The sequence below is a fragment of the Artemia franciscana genome, chromosome 13 (genome assembly GCF_032884065.1).
Source record: "Artemia franciscana chromosome 13, ASM3288406v1, whole genome shotgun sequence".
Taxonomy (NCBI): domain Eukaryota; kingdom Metazoa; phylum Arthropoda; class Branchiopoda; order Anostraca; family Artemiidae; genus Artemia; species Artemia franciscana.
In genome coordinates this window covers 8,548,959-8,576,645 of record NC_088875.1, presented here as the reverse complement: position 1 = coordinate 8,576,645, position 27,687 = coordinate 8,548,959, and the positions used below count along the sequence as shown (strand labels likewise).

At 35.3% G+C, this 27,687-nt stretch overlaps 3 protein-coding genes across 5 annotated transcripts in view; 2 read left to right on the top strand and 1 right to left on the bottom strand.

Moving 5' to 3' along the window:
• The window catches only part of LOC136034477 (dedicator of cytokinesis protein 3-like), a 386,199-nt gene that overhangs the window by 52,190 nt on the left and 306,322 nt on the right, over positions 1–27,687 (bottom strand). The gene's annotated exons all lie outside the window — the stretch shown is intronic.
• Positions 296–26,628, top strand: LOC136034478 (chondroitin proteoglycan 2-like). Of its 2 annotated transcripts, none has more exons than XM_065715692.1 (3): positions 296–446; positions 11,212–12,849; positions 25,568–26,628. In XM_065715692.1, the coding sequence occupies exons 1-3, from the start codon at positions 410–412 to the stop codon at positions 26,509–26,511; spliced, it is 2,619 nt and encodes an 872-aa protein (XP_065571764.1). In that variant the 5' UTR covers positions 296–409; the 3' UTR covers positions 26,512–26,628. The 2 variants fall into 2 exon arrangements, with proteins under 2 accessions (XP_065571764.1, XP_065571763.1); XM_065715691.1 differs by lacking the exon at positions 25,568–26,628 and adding an exon at positions 18,464–19,649 and having other exon boundaries at positions 297–446.
• On the top strand, positions 20,030–22,210 carry LOC136035040 (chondroitin proteoglycan 1-like). The gene is made up of 2 exons (XM_065716639.1): positions 20,030–20,059; positions 20,885–22,210. The coding sequence occupies exons 1-2, from the start codon at positions 20,030–20,032 to the stop codon at positions 22,088–22,090; spliced, it is 1,236 nt and encodes a 411-aa protein (XP_065572711.1). The 3' UTR covers positions 22,091–22,210.

Genomic DNA, 27,687 nt, shown 5'->3' with positions numbered 1-27,687 from the left:
AGAGATGAAAGAAGCCAAAAGAGGAAAAAAGCAAATCTACTTAAATATGCGATAGTTTAAATTTTACTTAATTTGAACAAACAACTAATCTTGTCATAAGTTCAAAATGTCTATCGTAACAAGAATCAACAAAGAAATTGCAAATAAAATTCTAGAAGGTATTCACACCTACACAAAAAAGAAGCTCCAGAAGAATAGAATCAAGTTATGTGACACTTTAAAATTTATTTAAGTTGAACAAACAGCTAATCCCGTCAAAAGTACAAAAATTCGCCATCTTTCAACAATGGAAAATACCAATATCTAAATATAATCCATTAAATGTCAAATGAGATAAGGATTTATATTTTGATATGACACGTACTTTCAGTTTATACTTTTTCTTAGAATAATACACAGGATAGGAAAAATGATTCTAACATTTATGATTCTTCTTTTATTTAAAGGTAAGAATTTATTCTAACTTGACTCCCTAACACTCTTAAGAATAGACCCTACAAACCACATTTGTGTTAGTTGCAGCATGAGAATATACGCACTCGCAGGAGGTTTAGTGTCCCAATAGGAAAAACACAAATATATATTTATTATGGAATTACGCAATATTATGTGTAAACATGGAGTACACTTTTTTACTTAGCCTTGTCTTTTGAGGAAAAAATTCATAAACTAAATCTCAATAGGGCAGTGATATTTGGGATTCAATTATTATAATCTTACTTCCATATTGCAAGTAATAATTTGCTATCCTATTGATTCTAGGGTAATGCCCATTCTGGTGTAAAGCATTTTCCCTTTGAGTAGTAGAGTGGAACTAAATTTTTAAGAAGATACATGCCAAGCAAAAAAGTGCATTTCACTGACCCAGCATTCAAAAAATAGAATTAATAAATTTAAAAAAACGCAAGCAAATAATCATATTTCAGGTTTACCCCCAATTCGTAAAACTGATGATTTGATTAGAATTTCGAACATTTATTTCAAATTTTGCAAATTTCTTCTTCATCTTCCACGGTGGGCAGAAAACCCGTTTCTCCAGAACAACTTTTCCTCACTTATCACTAGACATAGTCTTATTCGGTCATTTTGTAGCTTGTATATTTTTATCTTCTATTTCTTATTATTGCCCAACCTTAACATTTTTTTTTTACGTGAGATTTATACATAAATAAACAAATAAAACACAGACACTCTGCCTTATACCATGGTCACTGCAGCGACACTGACATATGTATGCTATATATTGATATTTTCCCCCAGCCTTCCCATTATACAGGACATATACTATTGGAAAATTGGGGAAAGTACTATTGGATATATATATATATATATATATATATATATATATATATATATATATATATATATATATATATATATATATATATATATATATATATATATATATATATAATATTTCAAATAATTACTCAGACCTGAAAAATTCTGGATAGCCCACTCTCATTCAATACGCTTCTCTTCACGATCTGGATCATTTATCATTCAAGAAATGCATTTTTAACCCTCTTATATACTCTGGGACACATATAGATATGTGATGTCCTTTTCTACTCAGAATAATAACCAAATTACAAGGAAATGGTGGATACTATTAATCAAAAATTTTTATTTAGTAATTGAAAATGCTAGTAAAAAAAACTTATCACGATATGACTGCTATTTAATAGCGTTAATGGAGGAGGCTCCCTTGTTTTTGTCTCCCACACAGATTTTGAAAATATTTGCTCCTGGGGCATTTTAACTAAAAATGCCTTTTTAAAAATTTTATTGGAAAAGTTGATAAATAAGACAAACTTTATCCCTTCCTAGATACTCAAAAAAGCATTTTGTCCCAGATCCCAAAATTTTCTTAGCTTGACACCCCTGCTGATATAAATGAAAAAGTCAACTTGAAATAATGAATTTTATTTTTTAAATAGCGGATTTAAATTTAAAATAAGATTTTGTACTTTCTTAGCTTCTAAATTATATTCTCTGACTTCGGGCTGTTCAACTTCCAGAACCTCTTCTACAACGAAGATATTTCAGCCTAAGTCAAAGAGCCAGGGGGAGAGTGAAATTTCACCCTTGACGTCTTGTAGGGGTAAGCCACAACAATTACGCTTATGCCCATTTTAAATTTACAAACTTCTAATCCCCCCTTTCTCTTTGACAACACTAGATCTACCATTATAGACCTTGTAGTTTCTTAGCTTCGAAATTTTATTCTCTGAATTGGCGCTATTCAACTTCCAGAACCTCTTACCTATGAAATTCTTTCATCTTAAGTCGAAGAATCAGGAGGCGAAGAGGATGCAATCCCACCTTCGGCATAGTGTAGATGCATTTTGATATAAAAAGCGAGTTTGTTGAAAACAAAGCCACAACATTTACACAAATGCAGATTTTACAATTACAAACTTCTAGTCCTCCCCCCTCCTTATACAATACTAGATATGCCACGATCTACCTTACCGTATAGACATACCTTAGAAGTTCTGTCTCATTACAGGAAAAGGTAATAGTCACTGCCATCGTTAGCTCAACACTCACCGTCACCACAGGTTACCGATGATCACTAATGTATTACACAGTGATGGTTGAGTATTTTTTTCCTGCTTATCTCTAACGTAATATTTTTTCCCAATAGTGGTGTGATTTCAAAGAAATACCAACCTTTTGTCTAAAGGTAAACTATAATTCTTCAAAACTATTAGATGTTTTTTAAGAATATTTAGGCCTATCTCAGAGATTGCGACACAACTTATCCAAACAAAAAAAGAACGTTGAAATCTTCTCATACTGGGCCCGACCTCACTCGCAAGATTTGGAACTAATCAAACGAAAAAAAACATATTTACACCTTTTATAGTAATGAACGGCTAGTGATGAACGACGTCTGTTAATAGTAACCAAAACTCTAAAAAACAGAGTCTCGATGACAATTTACACACACACAAAAAAAAATAAATACTTTTTATGCTAAATACAAATATATTGGATTGCTTAACTTTAAAGCCTTCCTACCTTACTAGCATCACTAAATTTTTTCGCAAAAATCTTGTTTTTCATAATTTTATTGAAATGCACTTTTTGGCATTTCGAACACTCCGTGGTAACGAACTGTAGCAAGGAGCAACTCGATAGTAACCAAAGTAACCGACTCAGTAGCAACTCAATATTAACCAAAACTCTAAAAAACGGAATTTTGATACCAAAAGTGACATCAAAGAATCGCATTTTAATGCTGATTTTAAATATATAATTTTCATCGAGTTTAATAATACCCATCAAAAGTTAAGTGCCTGAGAAAATTTGCCTTATTTTTAGAAATTAGGGAGAAACACCCGCTAAGAGTGATAGAATCTTAATGAAAATAACACCATCAGATTCAACGTATCAGAGAACCCTACTATAGAAGTTTCAAGCCCCTATCTAAAAAAAGGTGGAACTTTGTGTTTTTTGTCAGAAGAAAGATCACAAATGCGTGTTTATTTGTTGGTTTTTTTTTCTTTTTTTCCAGGGGTGATTGTATCGACCGACTGATCCTAGAATGTCGTGACAAGGCTCATTTTAACAGAAATTAAAAGTTCTAGTGCCCTTTTTAACTGATCAAAAATTGGAGTGCACCTAGCACATTTTTCCCCTAAAGTCACCGGATCAAAATTTTGAGATAGCCATTCTGTTCAGCTTAGTCAAAAACTTAATAACTATGCCTTTGGGGACGACTTAATCCCCCACAGTCTCCGGGGGAGGGGCTTTAAGTTACAAACTTTGACCATTGTTTACATATAGTAATGGTTATTATGAAGTGTACAGACGTTTTCAGGGGGACTTTTTCGCGTTGGGTTGGTTTGAGTCGGGGGAGGTGGTTAAATGGGAGGATCTATGCATGAAGGAAGAGAATTTCCATGAACCCCCTTCATGGAAATTTCTAGCATTATTTAAAAAACAATGAGAAAATAAATACATTTTTTTCAACTGGAAGTAATGAGCGGCATTAAAACAAAAACAAACATAAAATATTACGTATATAAGAGGGTTCGTCTTCTCCACAATACCTTGCTCTTTACGCTAAAGTATTTTAAGTAGTTTCAACTATTTATTCTAAGATCTTTGTGATTCGAGGGTCATTCTTAAAGATTTGGGACAAAATTCAGGATTTAGCGTAAAGAGCGAGGTATTGACGAAATTTAAATTTTGTTTTACTTATTCATGTGCGGTGAGTCAAAATCAAACATGCATTAATTCAAAAACGTTTAGATAATAAACAAACAAAAAACAAGTTTTTTTAACTGCAAGTAAGGAGCGACATTAAAACTTAAAACAAACAGAAATTATTCCGTATATAAAAGGAATTGTCCCCTCCTCGACGCCTCTCTCTTATCGCTCTTTAAGAGATTTAGCATATCTGAGATCCTATTGCAGAAGTTTAAGCTCTCATCTGTAAAAATAGGGACATTTGTATTTTTAGCCAGAAGAAGGTCAAGAAAGAGTATTTATTTGTTTTTCGATTTTTTCCAGGGGTAGCTACGTCGAACCAATAGTCATAAAATATTCTAGTGCCCTTTTTAAGAGACCAAAAATATTACAGAGCAAAAAGTTTTTGCAACTAAAAGTAAGAAGCAACATCAAGACTTAAAACGAACAGAATGTATTATGTATATGATAGGGATTACCCATCCTCAATACCTCACTCTTTACGGTAAAGTTTCATTTTGGAACTTAAAATTTTTTTTTTATTGTTTCAATTAAACAGCCCTTGTGTTTCAGCATTTGTTCTTAAAGAATAGGGACAAAAAGGCAAAGTTTAGCGTAGAGATCGAAGCACTGAGGAGGGGACAAGACCCATTACATACGTAATAGTTTCTGTTCGTTTTAATTATTGATGTTGCTCCTTACTTTCAGTTGAACAAACCTGTTTTTAATTTAAAAGGTTAACGCCATTTGGTAAATGTTATATCCTCTTCACGTGATCCGATTAAAAAGTAAATGAAAATAATAAACAGATCAAAAGAAGAAGTAAGAAATAATATGTAAGAAAAAGAAACAAGAATATAAGAATATAAAAATATTGAAACACATCTAAGAAATAAGAATATAGAAATAAGAATTAAAAATATACCTAAATATTATATAGAAACAAGAATAAGAATATAGAATAGTATGCACAAAAAAAAATGAGTGATGACTAATTCGACATCATGAAAACTCAATAAATAATTCTTAATTTTTTATTTTTTAAATAATACTGTTTTTATTCAATGACTAAGTATGAATTTTTTCTTTCAGTCTATTTAAGACTAACGCCATTTGATATCTATTTTTTCTTTTTCACATGATTAAACAAAAAAAAGTTTTTTTTTTTAATGAAAGTAAGGAGCGACATTAAAACTTAAAACGAACAGAAATTACTCCGTATATGAAAGGGGCTTTTCCTCCTCAGCGCCCCTCTTTTTACGCTAAAATTTGACTCTTTCTCTTAACTCTACATTTTAAACAGTAAAAAACTTTAGCGTAAAGAGCGGGGCGTTGAGAAGGTAAAGCCCTTTCATATAAGGAGTAATTTCTTTTCGTTTTAAGTTTTAATGTCGCTCCTTACTTTCATTAAAAAAAAAACTTTTTTTTTGTTTAATTTCTGGACGTTTTTGAATTAATGCATTTTTTTTTATCTTGGCTCTCCGCGCATAAATAATTAAAACGAAATTTGCATAATAATTTTTTGGGGCTAAATGACTTTTTCATAGTTTTAATCGGAAGATTTTGAGAAAAAAGGAGCGAGAGAGGAGGCCTAGTCGCCCTCCAATTTTTTGGTTACTTAAAGGCAACTATAACTTTTAATGTTTTACTAATGTTTTCATAAGTAAAAAATATACGTAACTTACAAATTAACTTACGTAGCGAACTTCTATATTCGTATGTTTTTATTGCGTATATGAGGGGCTCACTCCTCGTCGATACCTCGCTCTTTACACTAAAGCTTAAATTTTGTCCCAATTCCCTAAGAATAGCCCCTAAATCACAAAGACCGTAGAATAAACATTTGAAATTACTAAAAATACTTTATCGTAAAGAGCGAGGTATTACGAGGAGGTAAACCCCTCATATGTGTAATAATTTCTGTTCGTTTTAAGTTTTAATGCTACTCCTTAATTTCAACTGAAAAAAAACTTTTTCATGTTTATTTTTTCATTTTTTTTTTATAGTAATGCTAGAGAATCCCGTGCCCTTTTCATTGAATTTCTCTTCCCCCATGACATATTCCTCCAAGGAAAGATCCTGCCACATAGTCCCCCTCCCCTCAACCCCACCCCCAAACCAAAAGAAATCCCCCTGAAAACGTATGTACACTTTTCAATAACCATTATTGTATGTAAACACTGGTCAAAATTTGTATTGCAGCCCCTCCCCCAGGAACTGTGGGGGAGTAAGTCATCTCCAAAGAAATAGTTATTATGGTTTTCGACTACGCGGAACAAGATGGCTATCTCAAAATTTTGATCCATTGAATTTTGGAAAAAAATGAGCGTGGGAGGGGGCCTGGGTGCCCTCCAATTTTTTTGGTCACTTAAAAAGGGCACTAGAACTTTTCATTTCCGTTAGAATGAGCCATCTTGCAACATTCTAGGATGACTTGGTCGATACGATGACCCCCGGGGAAAAAAAACAAACAAACAAAAAAACAAATAAACACCCGTGACCTGTCTTCTGGCAAAAAAATACGAAATTCCACATTTTTGTAGATAGGAGCTTGAAATTTATGCTATATGGTAATCTGATACGCTGAATGCGATGGTGTGATTTCGCTAGGATTCTATGACTTTTAAGGGGTGCTTCCACCTATTTTCCAAAATAAGACACATTTTCTCAGGCTCGTAACTTTTGATGACAAAGACTAAATTTGATAAAAATTACACATTTAAAATCAGCATGAAAATCCAATTCTTTTGATGTATCTTTTAGCATTCCCAAGTGGGACGCCCAAGTGCTGTTACTCAAAGATCTTTTTTCTCTATTCACCATGTTGAGCCAGGGTATTATATTAATTTACCAAGTGAGTTTTTAACCGAGGAATATGTAGCCAACTTGTAATATAGGCAAGTGTAAATTCCTCTGAGGAGCCCCTGTGGGAGGTGATCGCTTGGGAATATTTCATTAGATCTGATGTGTTTTGCTTTTAATTTTACGATGGCTTACATTTACTAATGATTATTTTGCAAAGAGGCGAGCGCTTCTATTCGGTTGACCATTTATTTATACTGTTTTGTCCTAGGTCATAGGATAGGTGAGTAAGGTCAAGCCCTTGTTCAAACACTTATTTGTCTCAATTGCTAAAGCAGGAAAAAGTTTTCTTTCTCACCGTATTAATTACCTTTAACACATTATTCGAAGTGGGTTAAAATGTGTATTTTTTACTGCTCGCATTGTTTCTTGGCGATTTTTCTCTCGAATGAGAGATAAAATCTTCTTGACTTTTTTAGATGGTGTTAGTGAGAAAAAGCTAACTACCAATTGTTTCTTTAGTGTTTTTGAAGTATCATAACACCTCGAGTGAGGTTGAGCTGCGTCAATTTTTTTTCTTTTTCTGCTTCTCCTGGTTTCTTCTTCGTTCTTTTTATTGACTGATAGCAATTTATATAACAGTTTTGAAACGGTGTATAGCCCTATCAAGTCTAGCGTTTTTTGTTTCTTTATTACAAATAAAATATTTATTTATAGAATGAAAAAAAATAAGAGCCTAGATCATTCAGATTTTGCATATGAGAATTGATACGCTCTGTTTTCCTATTTCCTTTAAATCTTCCTTATAACATGCTCTTGACCCAACTGGCGACAACTTGCTTTTCATTTAGCCTTAGACAGTTGACCGAAAAGGACAATATTTGGAAGTCTCTCATCCTTCATCCACAGAATGTTCCCTTGCCATATAAAACTTTCCTCATTATAGCCCTAGAAAGTGGGACTGAACCACATCTTTCGTAGACCCTACTCTTTGAGATACATCCCATCAATCGGGTCCCAAAACCAACCCGTAGGTAATTTCTTGTGGAAAGATTTAAGCACATCTTCCGCCGTTTTTCAGAGTATCCATGCTTCAGAACCATACTTGACCACTGACATCATTGTAGCTTCTAATATTATAATCTTGGTTCGCAGACTTATATCGTGTTTTCTTGCCAAATATCCACAACGCCGTACCGCCGGGAGATGCAGCTATTGTGAGTTCAAATAGAGATACTGGGGAAATACCAAGAATACCCAAAGAATAACGATAGGGTTTGCTTTTTGGTGGAGGCAGAGAAAACCTTCTGAAGGTGTGCTAAAAACAATACATATGGTACGAAAATTAATATATAGCTGACCAAGGGTTCTCTTACCGAATTGAACGTTTACCCTAGCGTGAAGCTCATAGGATTTTCTTAGTTTTTCCTCAAAGAATCAGTCTTAAGCTGGTTTGAGGGTCTAATTGATGTTCCTAACGGATGACCTAGACACCTAAATCAAGTGGAAGGTGAGATTGTTACTGCACCAACTTGGATTGTATCAGTGGAGGTTATCTCTGGTCCTAGGACAATAAACTAAGTTTTGGAAGTGGTAGCTGAGATACCAAATTGTGTACCAACTGGGATTGCATCAGTGGAGGTTATCTCTGGTCCTAGGGCAATAAACTAAGTTTTGGAAGTGCTAGCTGAGACACCAGATTGTGTACCAACTGGAATTGCATCAGTGGAGATTATCTCTGGTCCTAGGAAAATAAACTAAGTTTTGGATTTGGTGGCTGAGATACCAAATTGTGCACCAACTGGGATTGCATCAGTGGAGGTTATCTCTGGTCCTAGGACAATAAATCAAGTTTTGGAAGTGGTAGCTGAGACACCAAATTGTGTACCGACTAGGATTGCATCAGTGGAGGTTTTCTCTGGTCCTAGGAAATTAAACCAAGTTTTGGATTTGGTAGCTGAGAAACCAAATTGTGTACCAACTGGGATTGCATCAGTAGAGGTAATCTCCGGTCCAAGGACACGAAACTAAGTTTTGGAAGTGGTAACCGAGAGACAAATTTCATTCGGTCCTGAGCAAAAAACATCATCGGCGTTCTGGAGTGCATTACGATTATTAGCAAAAAGAAGGATGCTGTTAGCATATGGCAAGTGATTTGCGTCAATATACTATTCAAACAAGTATGCTAGAATCAATCGAATGAAATATATTATGATTTACCAAGAATAGTTTCAACCCTTCAAAAATTATTTTGAAAAATAGTTTACCAAAAATAGTTTCAACCTGCCTCGTTTGCCAAATTATTTCAAATGAGATTTATTTTCAAATCGAAAATTATTTCAATGAGAAGTGGAAGGTTCAGATCTTCGATTTATTTTCGATAGACTTCAAAATACTTCGAGATCGAAATACTTCGATTTGGATCTTTCTAAGATTCTCACGAGTAATTCTCGTAATTTTTAAATATTATATTTTTTCAATGGGACAACTAATTCTAATTTCGTAAAAACAATTTTTCTCCTTGACAGATCTTAACAGGGCTGGCTTGGTCCAAGGTTTTTAGGAGTTAGGTTCTTAGAGAAGAAACCAGGTTAGCATTTCTGATGACAGCATAATAAAATTCATCAAATGATTGATTCTAATCCTTCACATTAATTACAGGAATCAAATGAACATCACCAGGCTTGTGTTTCAAATTTTATTTATTTTTCTGTAAAAAAACCTTTACACCTTGTTTGGCTCTTTTTACCAACTGGGAAATCAAACAGTTCGTGGTAACGAACTGTTTGGTCTCGTTTACCCCATTGTCTTCAGTTTTCGGCATTATTAAAGGCACAATTTGAATCAAAAATAATATAAAGCAGACTATTATGATTAAAACGTATAATCAAATCTTAACAGCCATTCCTTGTGGTCGTGGTAACACAAGTTCGAATCTTGGATAGAACACATTTTTCTTTTTAATGCACACTATCTTTCAAGTATCGATTTATTTCTAATAAATCAGTTTTCCTAAAATATTAAAGTCAAACAAGCAAAAATAATGAAATCACAAATTTTCGTCATGGATAATAACTACACATCTTAGATCTTTTAATAATTTCATAGATAACTGAATTTTCTGTTTTCGACTCCTCAAAGATGCCAAGGATAAATACCCCATGGACTCTTTTTGTGACATATTCCAGATTTTTTTAAGGCAAATGCGAAGTTAAACCTACTATTTATGCCGTACTTTAACAAAAACCACATTAATCTCTTTAGTTTCGTTGCCTAAGTTGGAAAAAGACCTTTTTATAAGGTTTGTTGTCAATATTCTAAAAACCTAAGAAATATAAAAATACTAATTTAAAAAAAGGTTTTCTGATGAATGCAAAGAGCGAAGTTGAAACTAAAAACAAACTGAAAGTAACCTTTATAGAAAAGTAAAAGACTGTTGAGATTGCCAAAAAATTCTATCAGTTCTGACAAATTTTGCAAACAAAAGCTTAATCACATCAAATTAAAGTTACCCATCATTGAAAAATAATGCAAACTAGACGCCGGACTAGGTTAAATAACTGCAACTGAAAGCTTATGCCTATTTTGTAGAAAACATTGAAAAAACATTTAATATAAATTGACGAGAAGTCCAACCCTAATTGTGCTGATAAAAAACATTTTATCAAGATGACATCTTATTTTGTTGACTCCAACCAATATGGAAAAATCAATGACCATTTTTATCCTAACTTTTAACAGAGCTATCATCCGCAGATTTTGCAGATAACAGAAAAGTCTGAATAGCAATACATATAGTCCTCTAGTATTTTTAGTGCTTCATCCAAAAATAAATGTTAATTTTAAATGTCAATTAAAAAAAAATCCACAAAAGAAAATTTTAAAAGATAAATAAAGAGATATTATAGAAATTATTACAAATAACCGAGTTAGTCTCACAACGAGCAGAAACTATAGGAGTGAGCCCCTGGGCCTTCTAAAGACCAGAACATAATTTGCACTTATAGCTAACTGGCTGGCAACCTTTTGTCTAAACGTAAAACTAAAATTATGGACTGTGGATCCTTTTTTTTTAAAGTACAATTAAAGCTTCCTTAGTCAATAGAAGAAAGAGTGATATTGTTTGCCAAATTAGTTGGAAGAATAATAGTAAAGAAAATTCTTAATATTCAATTACCTTCATGACAAATCTGTTTTTTTTTATTTTAGGAGTTTTATCGACATCTGATATTGCCCCATTTATTTGCCCAAAACCAAGTGGCCATTTTCCAAGTCCATATGACTGCGCATCTTACTATGAGTGTGCAGATGGAATTGCAACGGAAACTACATGCCCATTTGGCAAATTATATAATTTAGAGCTGGGTGAATGTGACAACGCACAAAAAGTTGACTGCAGTAATATATTCCTTCTACCAATCAAAGATTCCTCACAATCAACAACAGTTTTTTCCAGCATAAGCGCAGAGTCAGCTTTCGCGTGTCCTGAGCCTGATGGATATTTTCCAGATCCAGATGCATGTGATGCTTTTTATATTTGTGAAGCTGGCATTGCTAGCAGACAACAGTGCCCCCCTGGCCTTGTCTTTAATGTCGACTTGGAAACATGTGACTACGATTTTAATGTACCACCTCCATGTGGAACACTCTCGACAAGCACTTCTGCTCCTTTTGTTTGCCCTGAACCTAATGGTTATTTCTCAAACCCTAATTCTTGCCTTTCATTTTATATATGCACTGACGGTACAGAAAGCATTCAATATTGTGCAGAAAGGCTGGTGTACAATCCACAAAAGAAAACATGTGACTTCCCTCACAACGTACAACCTCCTTGTGGAACCCTTTCGACAAGCACTGAAGCTAAAACTACACATACCACTCAACAAACCAGTGAGACAACTATTTTAGTTACTGAAACAACAGGTTCTGAAGCACCTAGTTCTGAGACTACATTAGTATCATCAACTGCTGGTCCTTTTGTTTGCCCTGAGCCTGATGGTTATTTCTCAAACCCGGATTCTTGCTTTTCATTTTATATATGCATTGATGGTACCGAAACAATTCAATATTGCGCAGAAAGATTAGTCTACAATCCTCAAAAGAAAACATGTGACTTCCCCCATAATGTGGCTCCACCTTGTGGAACATGTACCACAGACGTTTGTGTACCAGGTAGCACGACGCACAAGACAACATCAGCAACTCCGGATAAAACTACAGAATCAGGACCACCAAGTGGAACCACTGATCATTTACCTGAGACAACTGCATCCTTTGTAACAACAAATTTAAACAGCCAGACTACATTCGCACCACCAACTTCTGGTCCATTTGTGTGCCCTGAGCCTGATGGTTATTTCTCAAACCCCGAGTCTTGCTATTCCTTTTATATCTGCTATGAAGGTACTGAAAATATTCGTTATTGTGCAGAAGGTTTAGTCTATAATCCTCCAAAGAGAACCTGTGACTATCCACATAATGTGGCTCCACCTTGTGGAACATGTACAACAGACGTTTGCGAACCAGGTAGCACGACGCCCAAGATAACAACAACTACAACCACTCCGGATAAAACGCCCCAGCCTGGAACGACTGAGGAGACAACCTCTATTACTATGAATACACCACCTTCAGGTGGCCCCTTCACATGCCCGTCAGAAAATGGCTACTTTTCCGATCCAAATTCTTGCGAATCGTTTTACATATGCTATCAATGGGAAGCGAGCATAAGGTACTGTGGTGATGGTCTGGTGTATAACCCAGATACAAGAACTTGCGATTATCCACAAGATGTTCCTCCGCCTTGTGGAACATGCACTAGCCAATTTTGTCAGACCAACAGAAAAGGTAATATGTTACTCATTTCTTCAACAAGATTATTAGCTTTATTGACAGTTTGTAAGTCTCTTTCAAATTAATAGCCCAGAGAGCTGGTAGACTTGGTTATTGCGTAGGCGTAACCAAAGGAGGAAATGTTAGAATGTTCATATCTTGACTAAGAAAAGTGTCAAGACGGGCCTTGGTGTCCGGTTGTTATTGAATTTTACAATATTTTCTTTTGACTCCTATTTTAAATCCCCTCTCTTAATATAATAGTCCTTCTTGGACTATTCGGTATCTTCGGGTATTCTCAGAGGGGACTATTCCCCTCTGTTGAGTCACATTTGAATTATATATCTCAGTAAAAGGCCATGCGCCTTCCATACCTTTTCCTTCCATCTTTTCTTTGACCTTTTCGTTTGGAGGGTTGGTCGTAGAAATTATGGAGAGGTCTAACGTGATAAGAACTTGAAAATTCTAGCACTCTTTTTACAAATTATTATCGATTAAAGGGAGTAATTTTCTAAATCCAGAATAAGACAAAACATTTTATCAAAATTTTGAGATGTCAATTTTGTTTAAAATAGTTCATTGATTCAACAAACATGTATTTGGGAAAGACACGACCCGCAGGGTCTATGGGTTAAGGGCTGTGTACGATGTAAATTGTCGAAACCTAAACCCAAATACCACAATCATTTCTTCCATTATTTCTTTGACCTTTTCATTTGATGGGTTGGTCGTAGAAATTTTGGAGAGGTCTAACTTGATAAGAACTTGAAAATTCCAGCGCTCTTTTTAAAAATTTTAATCGATTAAAGGGGGTAATTTTTTAAATCCCTTAAGACATTTGATAAAAATTTTGAGATAGCGATTTTGTTGAAAATAGTTCATAGATTCAACAAACATGCATTTGGGAGAGACATGACCCGCAGGGGCTCTGGGTAAACGGCTGTGTACGATGCAAACTGTCAAAACTTAAACTCAAAGACCACAGACAATCTCGCACACAAAACCCAAAGACAAGCAATCTCGAGCTCAACAAATTTTTGTTTGTGCGCTAACAGTTCACGATTTCGGAAACATTACTTCAATTAATGTCTTGTAAACAGAGCAGTGACCAGGAAAGGGACTGAGGGAATCCTCAGTCCCTTTCCTTTCCTTTGTTCACCGTTCTTACAAAGAGCCAGCTATTCTTCGATTGAGACGGTCTTAAAACGGAAGCTAAGGATCTTCAGTGCAAGCAAAGAGGGAATACGCTGCAATATTTACCTATTCAGTTTTTTTTCCAAGACTCTCACCAAAGACTTTGCAAGAAGTACTTGACTCTTTGGCGATAACAGTCAATTCTAACGTTCTCAACACTTATAAAACGTTAAATTCAATAATCAACATTCAATAACAATAGATTAAATCTAAGGATCTCAATACTCGTTGGTTCAAAGAACAATTCTGTTCGCAGGATATCAAAATTAAATGTTGTCAGCCGAGTCATTGAAAAAAAAAATGAAATTAAACAGTTCTTAGAAATAAAATAAAAAACTAAGTGTCCAATATTAAGTGTTCAATTAAGACTGGATTCGAAGAGCAGTTCAATAATGCGATATCTTGGATCAGCTATATAAACTGATGCAAGTTGAAAATTATTTACTTCAAATATAATATCAAGGCTTTCATATTAAAGTTGCGAAATTCAGCTCTACAGCCCAATTGGGCTGTAAAGCCTCTTTCCACCGAAACAGAAGAATTTGAAACAGGAATCGTTGATAATTTAAGAGAGGAAACTAATAGCTGTTTCCAAGCTGTTATACCTTAAATTCACCATTATTTACCAGAGTTCATTGAAAAAGAAGCTGTTCACATATCAAACCATTTCTTTTATCCTTGGACGCTTCCAACATTTCCGCTGAAGGGGTTTTCCCGCAATACAGGATGGATTTTTATAGGTACAAAATGATTCCTCAACACACAACGCTGTAGTGTTGCCTATAGTGAACCGCCACGAGGCTTCAATCTATTCTTATTTCTTTAATCATTTTCCAAGAACCATTTCATATGAAAGAAATGTTGAATAAATTTCAGAGACGGCTTATTCAATTAGAAACTGAAAGTTCTAGGCCATTTTTAAAAGTGATAAATGACCGAAGAGCAGCCAGCCCCCCTCCCCCGCCACTTTTTCAACCTATGGCATCTGATCAAAATTTTGAGGCAGTCATTTCGCTCACAATGGTCAAAAGATAAAATCACTGTGCCTTCGGGATTGATGAACACTCCACACCTCCTACGGCAGGGGCAGTAAGACATGCAAATCACCAGTTGTTATACTTGTAGTGTTTGTTTTGCTGGGAAAAGGGGGTATGTTACATCCTGGGTCTCAAAAAAGACTTAGGGTATTAAGAAAAAACCTTTAGGGAATATAGAGAGGAATGCCGAACAAAACCGAAACACCCTGTGTGCACGCTGGTTGTCAAAAGGGTGTATCAGCATTATCTAACGAACGACTGAAGGCATTAAGTTGAAGCTTTCAGGTTATATTGAGCGGGATGTTGAAGAGTGACTGGAGAGTAACCAGCCCTCCTTGTCTTTTTTATTTACCTCCTCCTTTCAAGGTTGAAAAAACCATCTTGTTCAAAATAGTAAAATGTCTAATAACTATGCCTTCAGGGATGCCATGCCTCCCGCTCCTCACAATACCAGGGCAAGGATTGCAAATTAAGGAAATGTGTCCATTATTTACATGCGGGATTTGTCATTGGGAAAATGGGAAATGTTTGATTTTAGGCGTATCAAAAAAGTATTAAGGTGAAACTTCGGGGAATGTTGAGGGGTATGTTGAACTAAATCAGAAGACCTAATATGCATCCAGTTTATCAAAAAATGTTATATTATGACGCTTGATGAGGAGATGCAATTCAGTCATAGCATCAATATTCAATGTTAAATAAAATATTACCGCTTCTGGTTAGTCCAAAAATAAATTGTCGAACCCTCTGTTTTGTGTCTCATCTGTGAAAATCGTAGATAAGAATTGCAAGGGAGCGGAGGAAAAATTCCCAAAAGCAAGTTCTGACCAAAGAACCCACCACTTCAAATTATCAAGCCTATACCCTGAAATTTTAGTTTGACATTTCACCCATCCCCCTCCCGAGATAATATTCAAGGGGTACATTTTTAGGAGCAAATATCATTCTCGAAGCATTGTCATGTAAAAGGGTAATTTTAACTCGCCCCACTAACGAGAAAGGACTAAAAGAGGGAGCAACCTTTTTCTTATTTAGAATAACATTAAAAACCGATATTAAAAACGGACAAAAACTAAACCAAAATAATTTTTAAATAAAAGTAAACAGCGACGGAAAAACTCAAAAGGAACCAAAACTATCCTAAATAGGAGGGTGGATGCGTTATCCTTCCACCTAACCAACCCCCACTTTACGTCGGCAATTTCAACCGATCATGGACATTAATTGCAGTTAAAAACGAAAAACAAAGCTAAAACACATGCAAAGAGTGGGGTTGTTTGAGCTTCAGCACCCTCCTCAAACAAAGAATATTTCTGTTCGGTTTAAGTGCTGCTACTGCTTTTTACTTTCCTTAAAAAAAATGTTTCGATTCAGTTAGTTGCTCAAAGTATACAAGTATAAAACATCACTTTGCTAGGTTTCCAAAAAACACTCCACATGAATTGAGAATCTTGAGAAAACAAATAACGAAGATTAGCCAGATATGTCATTACTAACGGTCTCTTAACAGTCTTAACAGTCTCTTAACAGTCTTAACAGTCTCTTAACGGTCTTAACAGTTGGAAATCTCTTGTCTAAAGGCAAAATGAAACTTCCAGACTACTGAACATTTATTAAAGCACAAATGAAGGCCCCTTAGTCAACAGAAAAAATTGTGATATTGTTCACCAAATAGTTGGCAGAATAATAAACCAAAAAATTTCTTTATCAACAGTTCATGGTAACGAACTGGAGCGACCCGGCTCAATAGTAACCAAAACTCTAAAAATCGGAATTTCGATACCAATAGTTACATCAAAAGAATCGCATTTTAATGCTGATTTTAAATATATAAGTTTCATTAAGATTATTCTTACTCATCAAAAGTTACGGGTCTGAGAAAACTTGCCCTATTTTAGAAAATAGGGAAAACACCCCCTAAAAGTAATAGAATCACACCATCAGATTCAGCGTATCAGAGAACCCTACTGTACCAGTTCCAAGCTCCTATCTACAAAAATGTGGAATTTTGTATTTTTTGCCAGAAGACAAATCACGGATGCATGTTTATTTGTTTATTTGTTTGTTTTTTTTTTCAGGGGTGTTATATCGACCCAGTGGTCCTAGAATTTTGCGAGAGGGCTCATTCGAACGGAAAGGAAAAGTTCTAGTAACCTTTTTAAGTGACCAAACAAATTGGAGGGCACCTAGGCCCCTTCCCACGCTCATTTTTTCCCAAAGTCGTCGGATCAAAATTTTGAGATGATCATTTTATTCAGCATAGTCGAAAAACCTTATAAGTATGTCTTTGAGGACGACTGACTCCCCCACAGTCCCCGTAGGAGGGGCTGCAAGTTACAAACTTTGACCAGTTTGTATATAGTAATGGTTATTGGGAAGTGTACAGATGTTTTCAGGGGTTTTTTTGGTTGGGAGGAAGGGTTTAGAAGAGGGGGTTATGTGGGGAAAGTTTTCATAGAGGAATTTGTCATGGGGGAAGAAGATTTCCAAGAAGGGGCGCAGCATTTTCTAGCATTATTTAAAAAAACAATGAAAAAATTAATATGAAAAAGTTTTTTCAAGTGAAAGTAAGGAGTAGCATTAAAACTTAAAACGAACAGAAAATTTTACGCATATAAGGGGTTCACCTCCTCATAACACCTCACTCTTTACGCTAAAGTATTTTTAGTAATTTCAACTATTTATTCTACGGTCTTTGTGATTCAGGGGCAAAATTTAAGCTTTAGTGTAAAGAGCGAGGTATTGACGAGTGGGCGAACCCTCTCATATACGTAATGAAAACATACGAATATAGAAGTTTGTTACGTAGGCTAATTCGTAAGTTACGCATATCTTTTACTAATGAAAATGTTCGTAAGAAACTAAAAGTTCTAGTTGCCTTTTTAAGTACCCAAAAAATTGGAGGGCAACTGGGCCTCCTCCCCCCTACTTTTTTCTAAAAATCATTCGATCAAAACTATGGGAAAGCCATTTAGCCAAATAAAAAAATATACAAATTTCGCTTTAATTATTCATGTGCGGAGAGCCGAAATCAAAACGTAAAACTAAAAAACATTCAGAAATAAATAAAAAATCAAATTTTTGTAACTGAAAGTAAGGAGCGACATTAAAACTTAAAACGAACAGAAATAACCCCATATATGAAAGGGGCTGTTCCCTCTACAACACCCTGCTCTTTACGCTAAAGTTTTCACTGTTTTAAAAAGTAGAGTTGAGAGAAAGAGTCAAACTCTAGCGCAAAGAGCAGGGTGTTGTAGAGGGAACAGCCCCTTTCATATACGGGGTTATTTTTACTCGTTTTAAGTTTTAATGTCGCTCCTTACTTTCAGTTAAAAAAAAACTTGTTTTTTTTATTTATGTTCAAATAGCTTGATGACAAATGTACTTTTTTATTTTAGGAGTGTTATTGACATCTGATATTGCTCCATTTACTTGCCCTGAATCTAATGGGCGGTTTCCAGATCCATATGACTGCGCGTCTTTCTATGAGTGTGCAGATGGAATTGCAACGTTAACTAAATGCCCGTTTGGTAAATTATATAATCAAGAGCTGGGAGAATGCGACTACGCACAAAATGTTGACTGCAGCAACATTTCTCCTCTGCCAACTCAAGATGGCTCTACAATAACTGTTTTGAGCACTACTTCTGAAGTACCTACCACATCTTCTTATCCCACTACATCTCAAAAACCAGATCTAACTACCACTCCAGGTGAACCTTTTGTTTGCCCAGGTGATGGTGTATTTCCTCATGAAGACTGCTCAATGTTTTATCAGTGTGCAAATGGCGGCTCAAACGCACAGACCTGCCCACCAGGACTAACGTTTAATCCAGACATTCTAGCCTGTGATTATCCAGATAACTTTTTTCCGCCCTGTGGAACAAGATTTCCGTGCCCAGAGCCAGATGGTTACTTCCCTAACCCAGATAACTGCGAAAGCTACTTTGTCTGTTCTGGAGGACTTTCTTACGAACAAGTCTGCAGTCCAGGACTTGTTTACAATGTCGAAAGCAATGTCTGTGACTTTCCTTTCAACGTTCCTCCCCCATGTGGAACAGCCTCAGAAGAAAGAGAGCTTGTAACTGACGATATAACTGAGGAGCCAATTACAGAGCCAACTCCTGTGTGGTGGTTTGACTGCTCTATAAGAAATGGATTTTTCCCCAATCCAGAAGACTGTACATCATACATAAACTGTGACAACGGAAATGCCTGGCTACTCTACTGTCCAAATGGAACCTTATATGATGCTACAGTGGAACGATGCACAACAAATGCACCTTGCACAACAAGTGATTTCATACGAACCTCACCAAATATACAAACTGCAACCCCAGATCCTAACTTCGAGTGCCCGGAGCCGAACGGACTTTTTGCTAACCCACTTGACTGCCATTCATTTTATCAATGCGCAAACAACACCCCACAATTTCAATTCTGTCCTGGAAATTTGCATTTCAGTGCTGAAGAAGAACAATGCTTAGACCCATCTGAGGCTAATTGCCAAATTTATAGTTTCAATTTTAATAATTAACGTTTTTATTTATTACTGAAATATATTTATCGCAAACTTTTTTCAAATATTTAGTTTCAAATATTTAGTTCAAATATTTAGAAAATGAAAGTTTTTTTCTTAAGTAGGAAATAAAAATCCCACTCAAAGTCCTTGATGGTTTCTAGCTAAAATCTTGGTTTTACAGCTTTTGATTTATAGATACTGAAATAAAGAAAAGGCAGCATTTCACAAAAATAAATCTTTTCTCAAACAAATGACAAAAAGAAAATAAGAAAATCTCTATCAAATCACACACTGATTTGGTAAAAACCGTTCGCCGTGACCCCCCAATGAAAAACACCGCAATTTAAGTTACGAAGGCTTCAATTGCTAAGCAATGGAGCTAAGAATTTTATTGTAGACAAAAAGTAAAAATTTTGAACCAAGAAAAAAACTGATAGTTTGAATGAAAATTTCGCAAGTTGTGTTTAGGTCGGTAAAAGAGAAATTCGAAAATAGCACTTAAGTCCGTTTCCCGTAAGTTTAAATCGACCATAACCTTCAGATAGACCCCACCTATTCCAAAGAATTTATACGGTTTTTGAGCTTTGACGGAACCACTGTGATTTAAGTTCACAAAAAGAAATATGATAAATTAACAAATATCCGTTTTACAATGATAATAATTTGAAACTAAACCAGTTGTATTCCTAGTTAATTAATTATATAGTTATTGTGATTCTTTGCGTGCTTCTGTCTACCAAAATATTCAGCTTAAAAAATGATAAAGGCCTTTACCTAAATATGAAGGGAAAAAAGAGGATACGTTAGTACCACCCATTGTAAAGTGATTTTCCTTTTTGTTCTATGTGGGGGGTTGTAACTTTCCTGTATAGGGTTTTCGGCAATGGTGCAGTTTTCCTCCAAAACAAGACAAGACAACGAGGATATTTGTGAAGACACTAAATACAACTTAAGCCTACATTTCGAAATGCACCAGTGAAAAACAAGTAATAGAACAGCGTATGTTTTGTTTTATATTGTATTTTGCTGATGACAGCTATAGCATCTATTTCCGCTTAGGTTGTATTCGATGTATTATTAACTTTCTTGACCAATTTCCTCATTATCTTGTCTTTTTGGTATGATTGAAAGGCAGGGTGGTCTTCGTCAGTATTAAGGTGTAATTCTTCACAATCAACAGCATTTTTTCCAGCATCAGCGCAGAGACAGCTTTCGCGTGTCCTAAGCCTGATGGATATTTTCCAGATCCAGATGTATGTGATGCTTTTTATATTTGTGAAGCTGACATTGCTAGTAGACAACAGTGCCCCCCTTCCTTGTCTTTAATGTCGATTTGGAAACATGTGACTACGATTTTAATGTACCATCTCCATGTGGAACACTCTCGGCAAGCACTTCTGCTTCTTTTGTTTGCCCTGAGCCTAATGGTTATTTCTCAAACCCTAATTCTTGCCTTTTATTTTATATTTGCACTGACGGTACAGAAAACATTCAATATTGTGCAGAAAGGCTGGTCTACAATCCACAAAAGAAAACATGTGACTTCCCTTATAACATACAACCTCTTTGCGGAACCCTTTGGACAAGCACTGAAGCTAAAACTACACATACCACTCAACAGACAAGTGAGGCACCTATTTTAGTTACTGAAACAACAGATTCTGAAGCACCTAGTTCCGAGACTAAATTAGTATCATCAACTGCTCTTCCTTTTGTTTGCCCTGATCCTGATGGTTATTTCTCAAACCCGAATTCTTGCTTTTCACTTTATATATGCATTGATGGAACTGGAACAATTCAATATTGCGCAGAAAGATTAGTCTACAATCCTCAAAAGAAAACATGTGACTTCCCCCATAATGTGAATCCACCTTGTGGAACATGTGCTACATACGTTTGTATACTAGGTAGCACGACGCATAAGAAAACATCAGCAACTCCGGATAAAACGACAGAATCAGGATCACCAAGTAGAACCACTGGTCATTTACCTGAGACAACTACATCCTTAGTAACAACAGATTTGAACAGCCAGATTACATTCGCACCATCAACTTCTAGTCCATTTGTGTTCCCTAAGCCTGACGGTTATTTTTCAAACACCGAGGTTTGCTATTCCTTTTACATCTGCTATGAAGGTACTGAAAATATTCGTTACTGTGCAGAAGGTTTAGTCTATAATCCTCCAAAGAGCCCCCCTGGCTTGTCTTTAATGTCAACTTTGAAATATGTGACTACAATTTTAATGTACCGCCTCCATGTGGAACACTCTGGACAAGCACTGATGCTAAAACTACACAAAGCACTCAAAAGAAAAGTGCTAATTCTGCCACTGGTTTTACTGATAAGACTACACAAGCATCATCAACTTCTGGTCCTTTCATATGCCCTGAGCCCGATGGTTATTTCTCAAACCCAGATTCTTGCTATCCATTTTATATCTGCTACGAAGGTACAGAAAACATTCGGTATTGTTCAGAAGGGTTATTCTACAATCCTTTAAAGAGAACCTGCGACTACCCATATAATGTGGCTCCACCTTGTGGAACATATAAAACAGACGTTTGCGAACCAGGTAGCACGAAGCCTAAGATAACAACGACTACGGCAACCCGGGATAAAACACCCGAATCTGGAACTTCTGAGGAGACGACCCCTGCTACAATGTATACACCACCTTCAGGTGACCCCTTCACATGTCCATCGGAAAAAACGGTTAATATTCTGATCCAAATTCTTGTGAATCATTTTACATATGTTATCAATGGCAAGCGAGCATACGGTACTGTGGCGAAGGTTTGGTGTATAATCCACATATTTGAGCTTGCGATTCTCGACAAGATGTTTCTCAACCTTGTGGAACATGCACTAGTCAAATTTGTCAATCCAACAGGGAAGGTAATGTGCTATTCATTTCTTCAACAAACTTTTTGCTTTATTGGACGGTTTGAAATCAAAAGACCAAAGAAAGCTTGCGTGATTGGTTGCTGGGGTGGTGATTTACAAAGAATTAACAAAAAAGCGACTCAACCAAAGGAGGATTTATGGTTTGCGAGTAATTTCCAAAACTTGCGATAACTTAATGATTTAGATTTTTTTATGTACTAAATAATTTACAAGTATTCATATCCTGAATGAGAGATGTGTCCAGGTGGACCTTCGGGTCCGGTTGATTTTGAATTTTTTAAGATTCTATTATCGTTTCTATATGCTTTAATAAATACCCCCAACAATGCAATAGTCTTTTCTACGTATGTACACGTCTTGAATCATATTCGTGTTAAATGCCTTGATAAAACGCTGCCACTGTAAAAGGTCGTGTACCTTTAATGTATTATTCCTTTCTTTCTTTCCCCGACCACTTTGTTTGAATGAGATGGTGAAATTTCGAAGGGGCCTAGTTCGATTGGAACCTGAAACGTTTAGTACTCTTTTTAAGAGTTGAATATGAGAGGGAGGCAACCATACCCCCTCTTGTGCCCTTTTCAGATTGTCCCACCTCGTCGATCCTCAAGATAATTGATCAAAATTTTGAGACAGCCATGTTGCCCAGAATAGTTGATAGGTCAAACAAACATGCGTTTAGGGACGTCAAGGCTCTTAGAGTGTCTGGGATGAGGGCCGTAAACAATACAAATTGCCAAAAATTTAAGGCCAAAAATGTTCGTTTGTTGCTAGCACTTCACGATTCCGAGGGCATTATTTCACTCAGTGTTTTGTAAACTGATCGGTGACAAAGAATGGGATACAGGAAAGGCAATCCTTTCCTTTGTTCACCGTACTTACGGGAAGCCAGCTATACTTCGATCAAGGTCTGGCTTCAGGCGAAAGTTAAAGAGATTGCATTGTAAGAAAATGCACTGTACTATTTACTGATGTACCCTTGCCATCAAAACCCTTCCAGAGCCTTTACCAGAGGTTCTCAACTCTTTGGCGACGACTGTCAGTTATACAAAATCTAATGACATAAACACTCGCTGGTTCAAAGATCTATGCACGACTCTGATCCCAAAGTTTTTCTTTTCTACACTTCGGTTCACAGGTTATCAAAAAGAGATATGGTATAAATAAGCCTTTGAAATAAAATAAAAAAACATTAGTTTTCAACGTTGAGACCTGGGTCCAAAGAGTTGTCCAATTCTTGACATCTTGTAAAAATATTGTAAAATATTTTCTGCATTCTAAAAATATTCACATTACTTGCTTCAAAGATAGCATCCAGGCTTTCATATTAAAGCTGCAACATTAGTACCTTAAAGTTGAAGACCACTGAAACTGAAGATTTGGAAATAGGAATCGTGGACAATCTAAGGGAGGATATTAATAGCCACCTTCAAACCATCGAATCTCAAATCCAATGTTATATTCCAGAACTCATTGAACAAGAGGCTCCTTCAGTTGCAAATAGATTTATTGTATCCTTGGATGCTTCCAGCATTTTCGCTAAATTACAAGATTGAATTTAGACGTACATAATGGCTCCTTAATGTTAAGTACATTACACAAAAAGTCAATGTGTTATTCATATCCAAAGTCTCGTGCTTGGTTTTCAAGTATCATTTGCTATTTGCTTCTGCATATCTTTCCGAAAGTTAATTTTGAAATCTTCTGCAGATCAGGACAAAAACCAAGAATAATCTGGATGTTCAAGATGACATGACAGGATATGTCTCTTGTATCCCTGGATGTTTTCCGCCCGCATTCTCTCTGAATTATAATATATTACCAAAAGCTTGAAAATTTTGACCCTAAATTGTGTGTTTTGAGCCTTCAGGTGCATTACGTGTATTACAAAAACCTAGCAAATTTTGACCCTAAATTGTGTTTTTTTTTAGCTGCAGGTGCATTACATAGATTACCAAAACCTTGCAAATTTTGACCCTAAATTGTGTTTTCTGGGTCTTCAAGTGCATTACAGGTATTACCAAAACCTTGCAAATTTTGACCCTAACTTGTGTTTTTTGGAGCTTCTGGTGCATTTCATGTCTTACCAAAGCCTTGCAAATTTTGAATCTATATTGTGTTTTATTTTTTTAGCTTCCCCCTTGCAGTTCAAAGACAAAGATCTACTGACAATCCCCCTGAGATCTGATGTCAAACACTTTAATACTATATGTAAAAAAAAAAAATTAATGAAAAAAGAATCAACTCACTAAAATTAATCTTTCAAATTATTTTCTCTAGCAACCAATCATTTGGAATAGATATAATGTATTTTTAAGGACCTAATGTCTCCTAAGGCCATAGCCCATGACCCCGCGTCTTCAAAAATTGGAAAGCATTATACAAGGGCTTATGATAATGCACTACTACCTGGATATCTCACAATTTATGAGCTATTTATTATAGATCATTAATTCGCAATAAAATCTAAATCATTAATTGCTCCGGAGCATCTTGGCCCATTTGAGCCAAAATGATAGTTTAGAGGCAGTATTCATGGACAACAAACCATCTTAATGGCTCCAGCTCTTTTGTTACTTAGAAATGATCACCTCAAAATTACAATTCGAATAAGTTTTTCTCAATACTTGACCAAGACTGGTTCAAAATGGTTCCTCCCTGATTAAAAGAAAAAAAACAGAAAGCTTGAACAAATAATAAATACCTCTTGTCACAAAACTCTTAAGTTACACTTAAAAAATTACTTAAAGGGGCAAAATGTTTCTTCCTAAGTTATTAATATATTTCAGATATAATGGTATGATTTTTATCAGTCATACAAATTTTTGAGGACATTCTCTTTTCATTTGTAAAATTTTGCAATTTGTTTATGCTGATAACTTTAAAGGTCTCTCTAAACTTAATTAGTACATTCTGCTTTCTATTGAGGGCCTCAGCAGTAAGATCAGATTTATTAGATGTATGTATTATTATCAATACACTGTTTAGTCTGATATTTTAGATTTTCAGTTCAAATCTTTAATCCTTTCATGTGATTTTTAGCAATGAAACACTAGTATATTTATTTCTATTTTAGAAAGCAATAGTTCACGCGCTGGTCCTGAAGATGAATTGATTGGCTCCCTACCGGAATACCAGTGCCCAGATGCAGGCGGATCATTCCCGTGGGTTTCTTGCGACAAATACGTTCAATGCATCGATTTGAAAGCTTCGCTTTATCAATGTAAATATGACTACTTCTTCGATCTTAGATGGGAAGGCTGCAACTACCCAGAATTGGTAGACTGCACAAATCGCACACTACCTGATGGATCCACAGAGGCCCCTCACACTACTACCGCCAGACCCCCAACTCCAACATTTCAATGTCCGTCTGCAAATGGGAATTTCCGAAACCCATATGACTGCTCATCATACTATGTTTGTAGCAATGGTATCGCTTTCTTAATTAAGTGTCCAAGTGATCTGGTTTTCAATATCCAGACAGAATCTTGTGATTATCCTAGTGCTGTAGATTGCAGTCAATTATCTACACTAAAAATATCCTTCGAGGAAAGAGAACTTGTGACTGACGACATCACCGAGGAACCAATTACAAATCCAACTCCTGTATGGTGGTTTGACTGCTCTACTAGAAATGGGTTTTTCTCAAATCCGGAAGACTGTACATCGTACATAAACTGTGACAACGGCAATGCCTGGCTACTCTACTGTCCAAATGGAACCTTATATGATGCTACAGTGGAACGATGCACAACAAATGCACCTTGCACAACAAGTGATTTCATACGAACATCTCCAAATATACAAACTGCAACCCCAGATCCCAACTTTGAGTGCCCAGAGCCGAACGGACTTTTTGCTAACCCCCTTGACTGCCACTCATTTTATCAATGCGCAAACAACACCCCACAATTTCAATTTTGTCCTGGAAATTTGCATTTCAGTGTTGAAGAAGAACAATGCTTAGACCCATCTGAGGCTAATTGCCAACTTTATAGTTTCAATTTTATTAATTGACACATTTACTTATTGCTGAAATGTATTTATCGCGAACTTTTTTCAAATATTTAGTTTCAAATATTTAGTTCAAATATTTAGGAAATAAAAGTTTTTTCTTAAGTAGGAAATGGAAAATCCCACTCAAAGTCCTTGGTTTCTAGCTAAAGTCTTGGTTTTACAGCTTTTTAATTATAGTTTCTGAAATAAAGAAAAGACAACATTTCAAAAAATAAATCTTTTCTCGAACAAATGAAAAAAAGAAAATGAGAAAGTCTACTTTCAACGTACATATTGGCTAGGTAAAAACCTTTTGTAGTGACCCTCCAATGAAAAACACCGCAATTTAAGTTACGAAGACTTCATGGAACTAAGAATTTTATTGTTGACAAAAAGTAAAAAAAAAAATTGAACCAAGAAAAGAAAATGATAGTTTGAATGAAAATTTCACAAGTAGCGTTTAAGTCGATAAAAATAAATTCAAAAATAGCACATAAGTCTGTCTCCGGATTTCACACTCACCTATTTCAAAGAATTTATACGGTTTTTTCAAAAGCCTTGCAAGTTGCTGTGCTTTGAAGGAACAACTTTGATTTATGTTCACAAAACGAAATATGATAAATTAACAAACAGAAGTTAGAGAATAATAATAATTTGAAACTAAACTAGTTGTATTCTTACTTAATTAACCATATAATTATTGTGATTCTTTGCGTGCTTCTGTCTAACAAAATATTGAGCTTCAAGGATGATAAAGATCTTCACCTAAATGTGAAGGGGGATATATATATATATATATATATATATATATATATATATATATATATATATATATATATATATATATATATATATATATATATATATATATATATATATATATATATATATATATATATATATATATATATATATATATATATATATATATATATATATTAGTTTTAATTTTAAGCCAATAAATTAGTCCTTAAGTTTTATTATATTAGTTTTAAGCCAATAAATTACGCAAGGGCACTTTTTTCCTCTTTAATGTAAGTTCCATTACATCAAGGTCAATTACAATATTTTTCTCGCCGACACGTAGACATAGAGAGGGGGAAGAAAGGTGCATGTCGAGCTGGTTAATTTATACCCTGTTTCACCTGCTTTGGAACAGAATTACACCATGTTCTCGAGCTGATATGCTTAGAGAGC

Bases quoted from the DNA above. Each gene is read 5' to 3' on its own strand.
- LOC136034478 (XM_065715691.1), top strand. From the start codon at position 410: ATGATTCTAACATTTATGATTCTTCTTTTATTTAAAG. The intron at 447-11,211 runs GTAAGAATTTAT...TTTTTATTTTAG, and splicing joins GATTCTTCTTTTATTTAAAG to GAGTTTTATCGACATCTGAT. The intron at 12,850-18,463 runs GTAATATGTTAC...TTTTTATTTTAG, and splicing joins TTGTCAGACCAACAGAAAAG to GAGTGTTATTGACATCTGAT.
- LOC136035040 (XM_065716639.1), top strand. From the start codon at position 20,030: ATGAAAATTTCGCAAGTTGTGTTTAGGTCG. The intron at 20,060-20,884 runs GTAAAAGAGAAA...CATTGCTAGTAG, and splicing joins CGCAAGTTGTGTTTAGGTCG to ACAACAGTGCCCCCCTTCCT.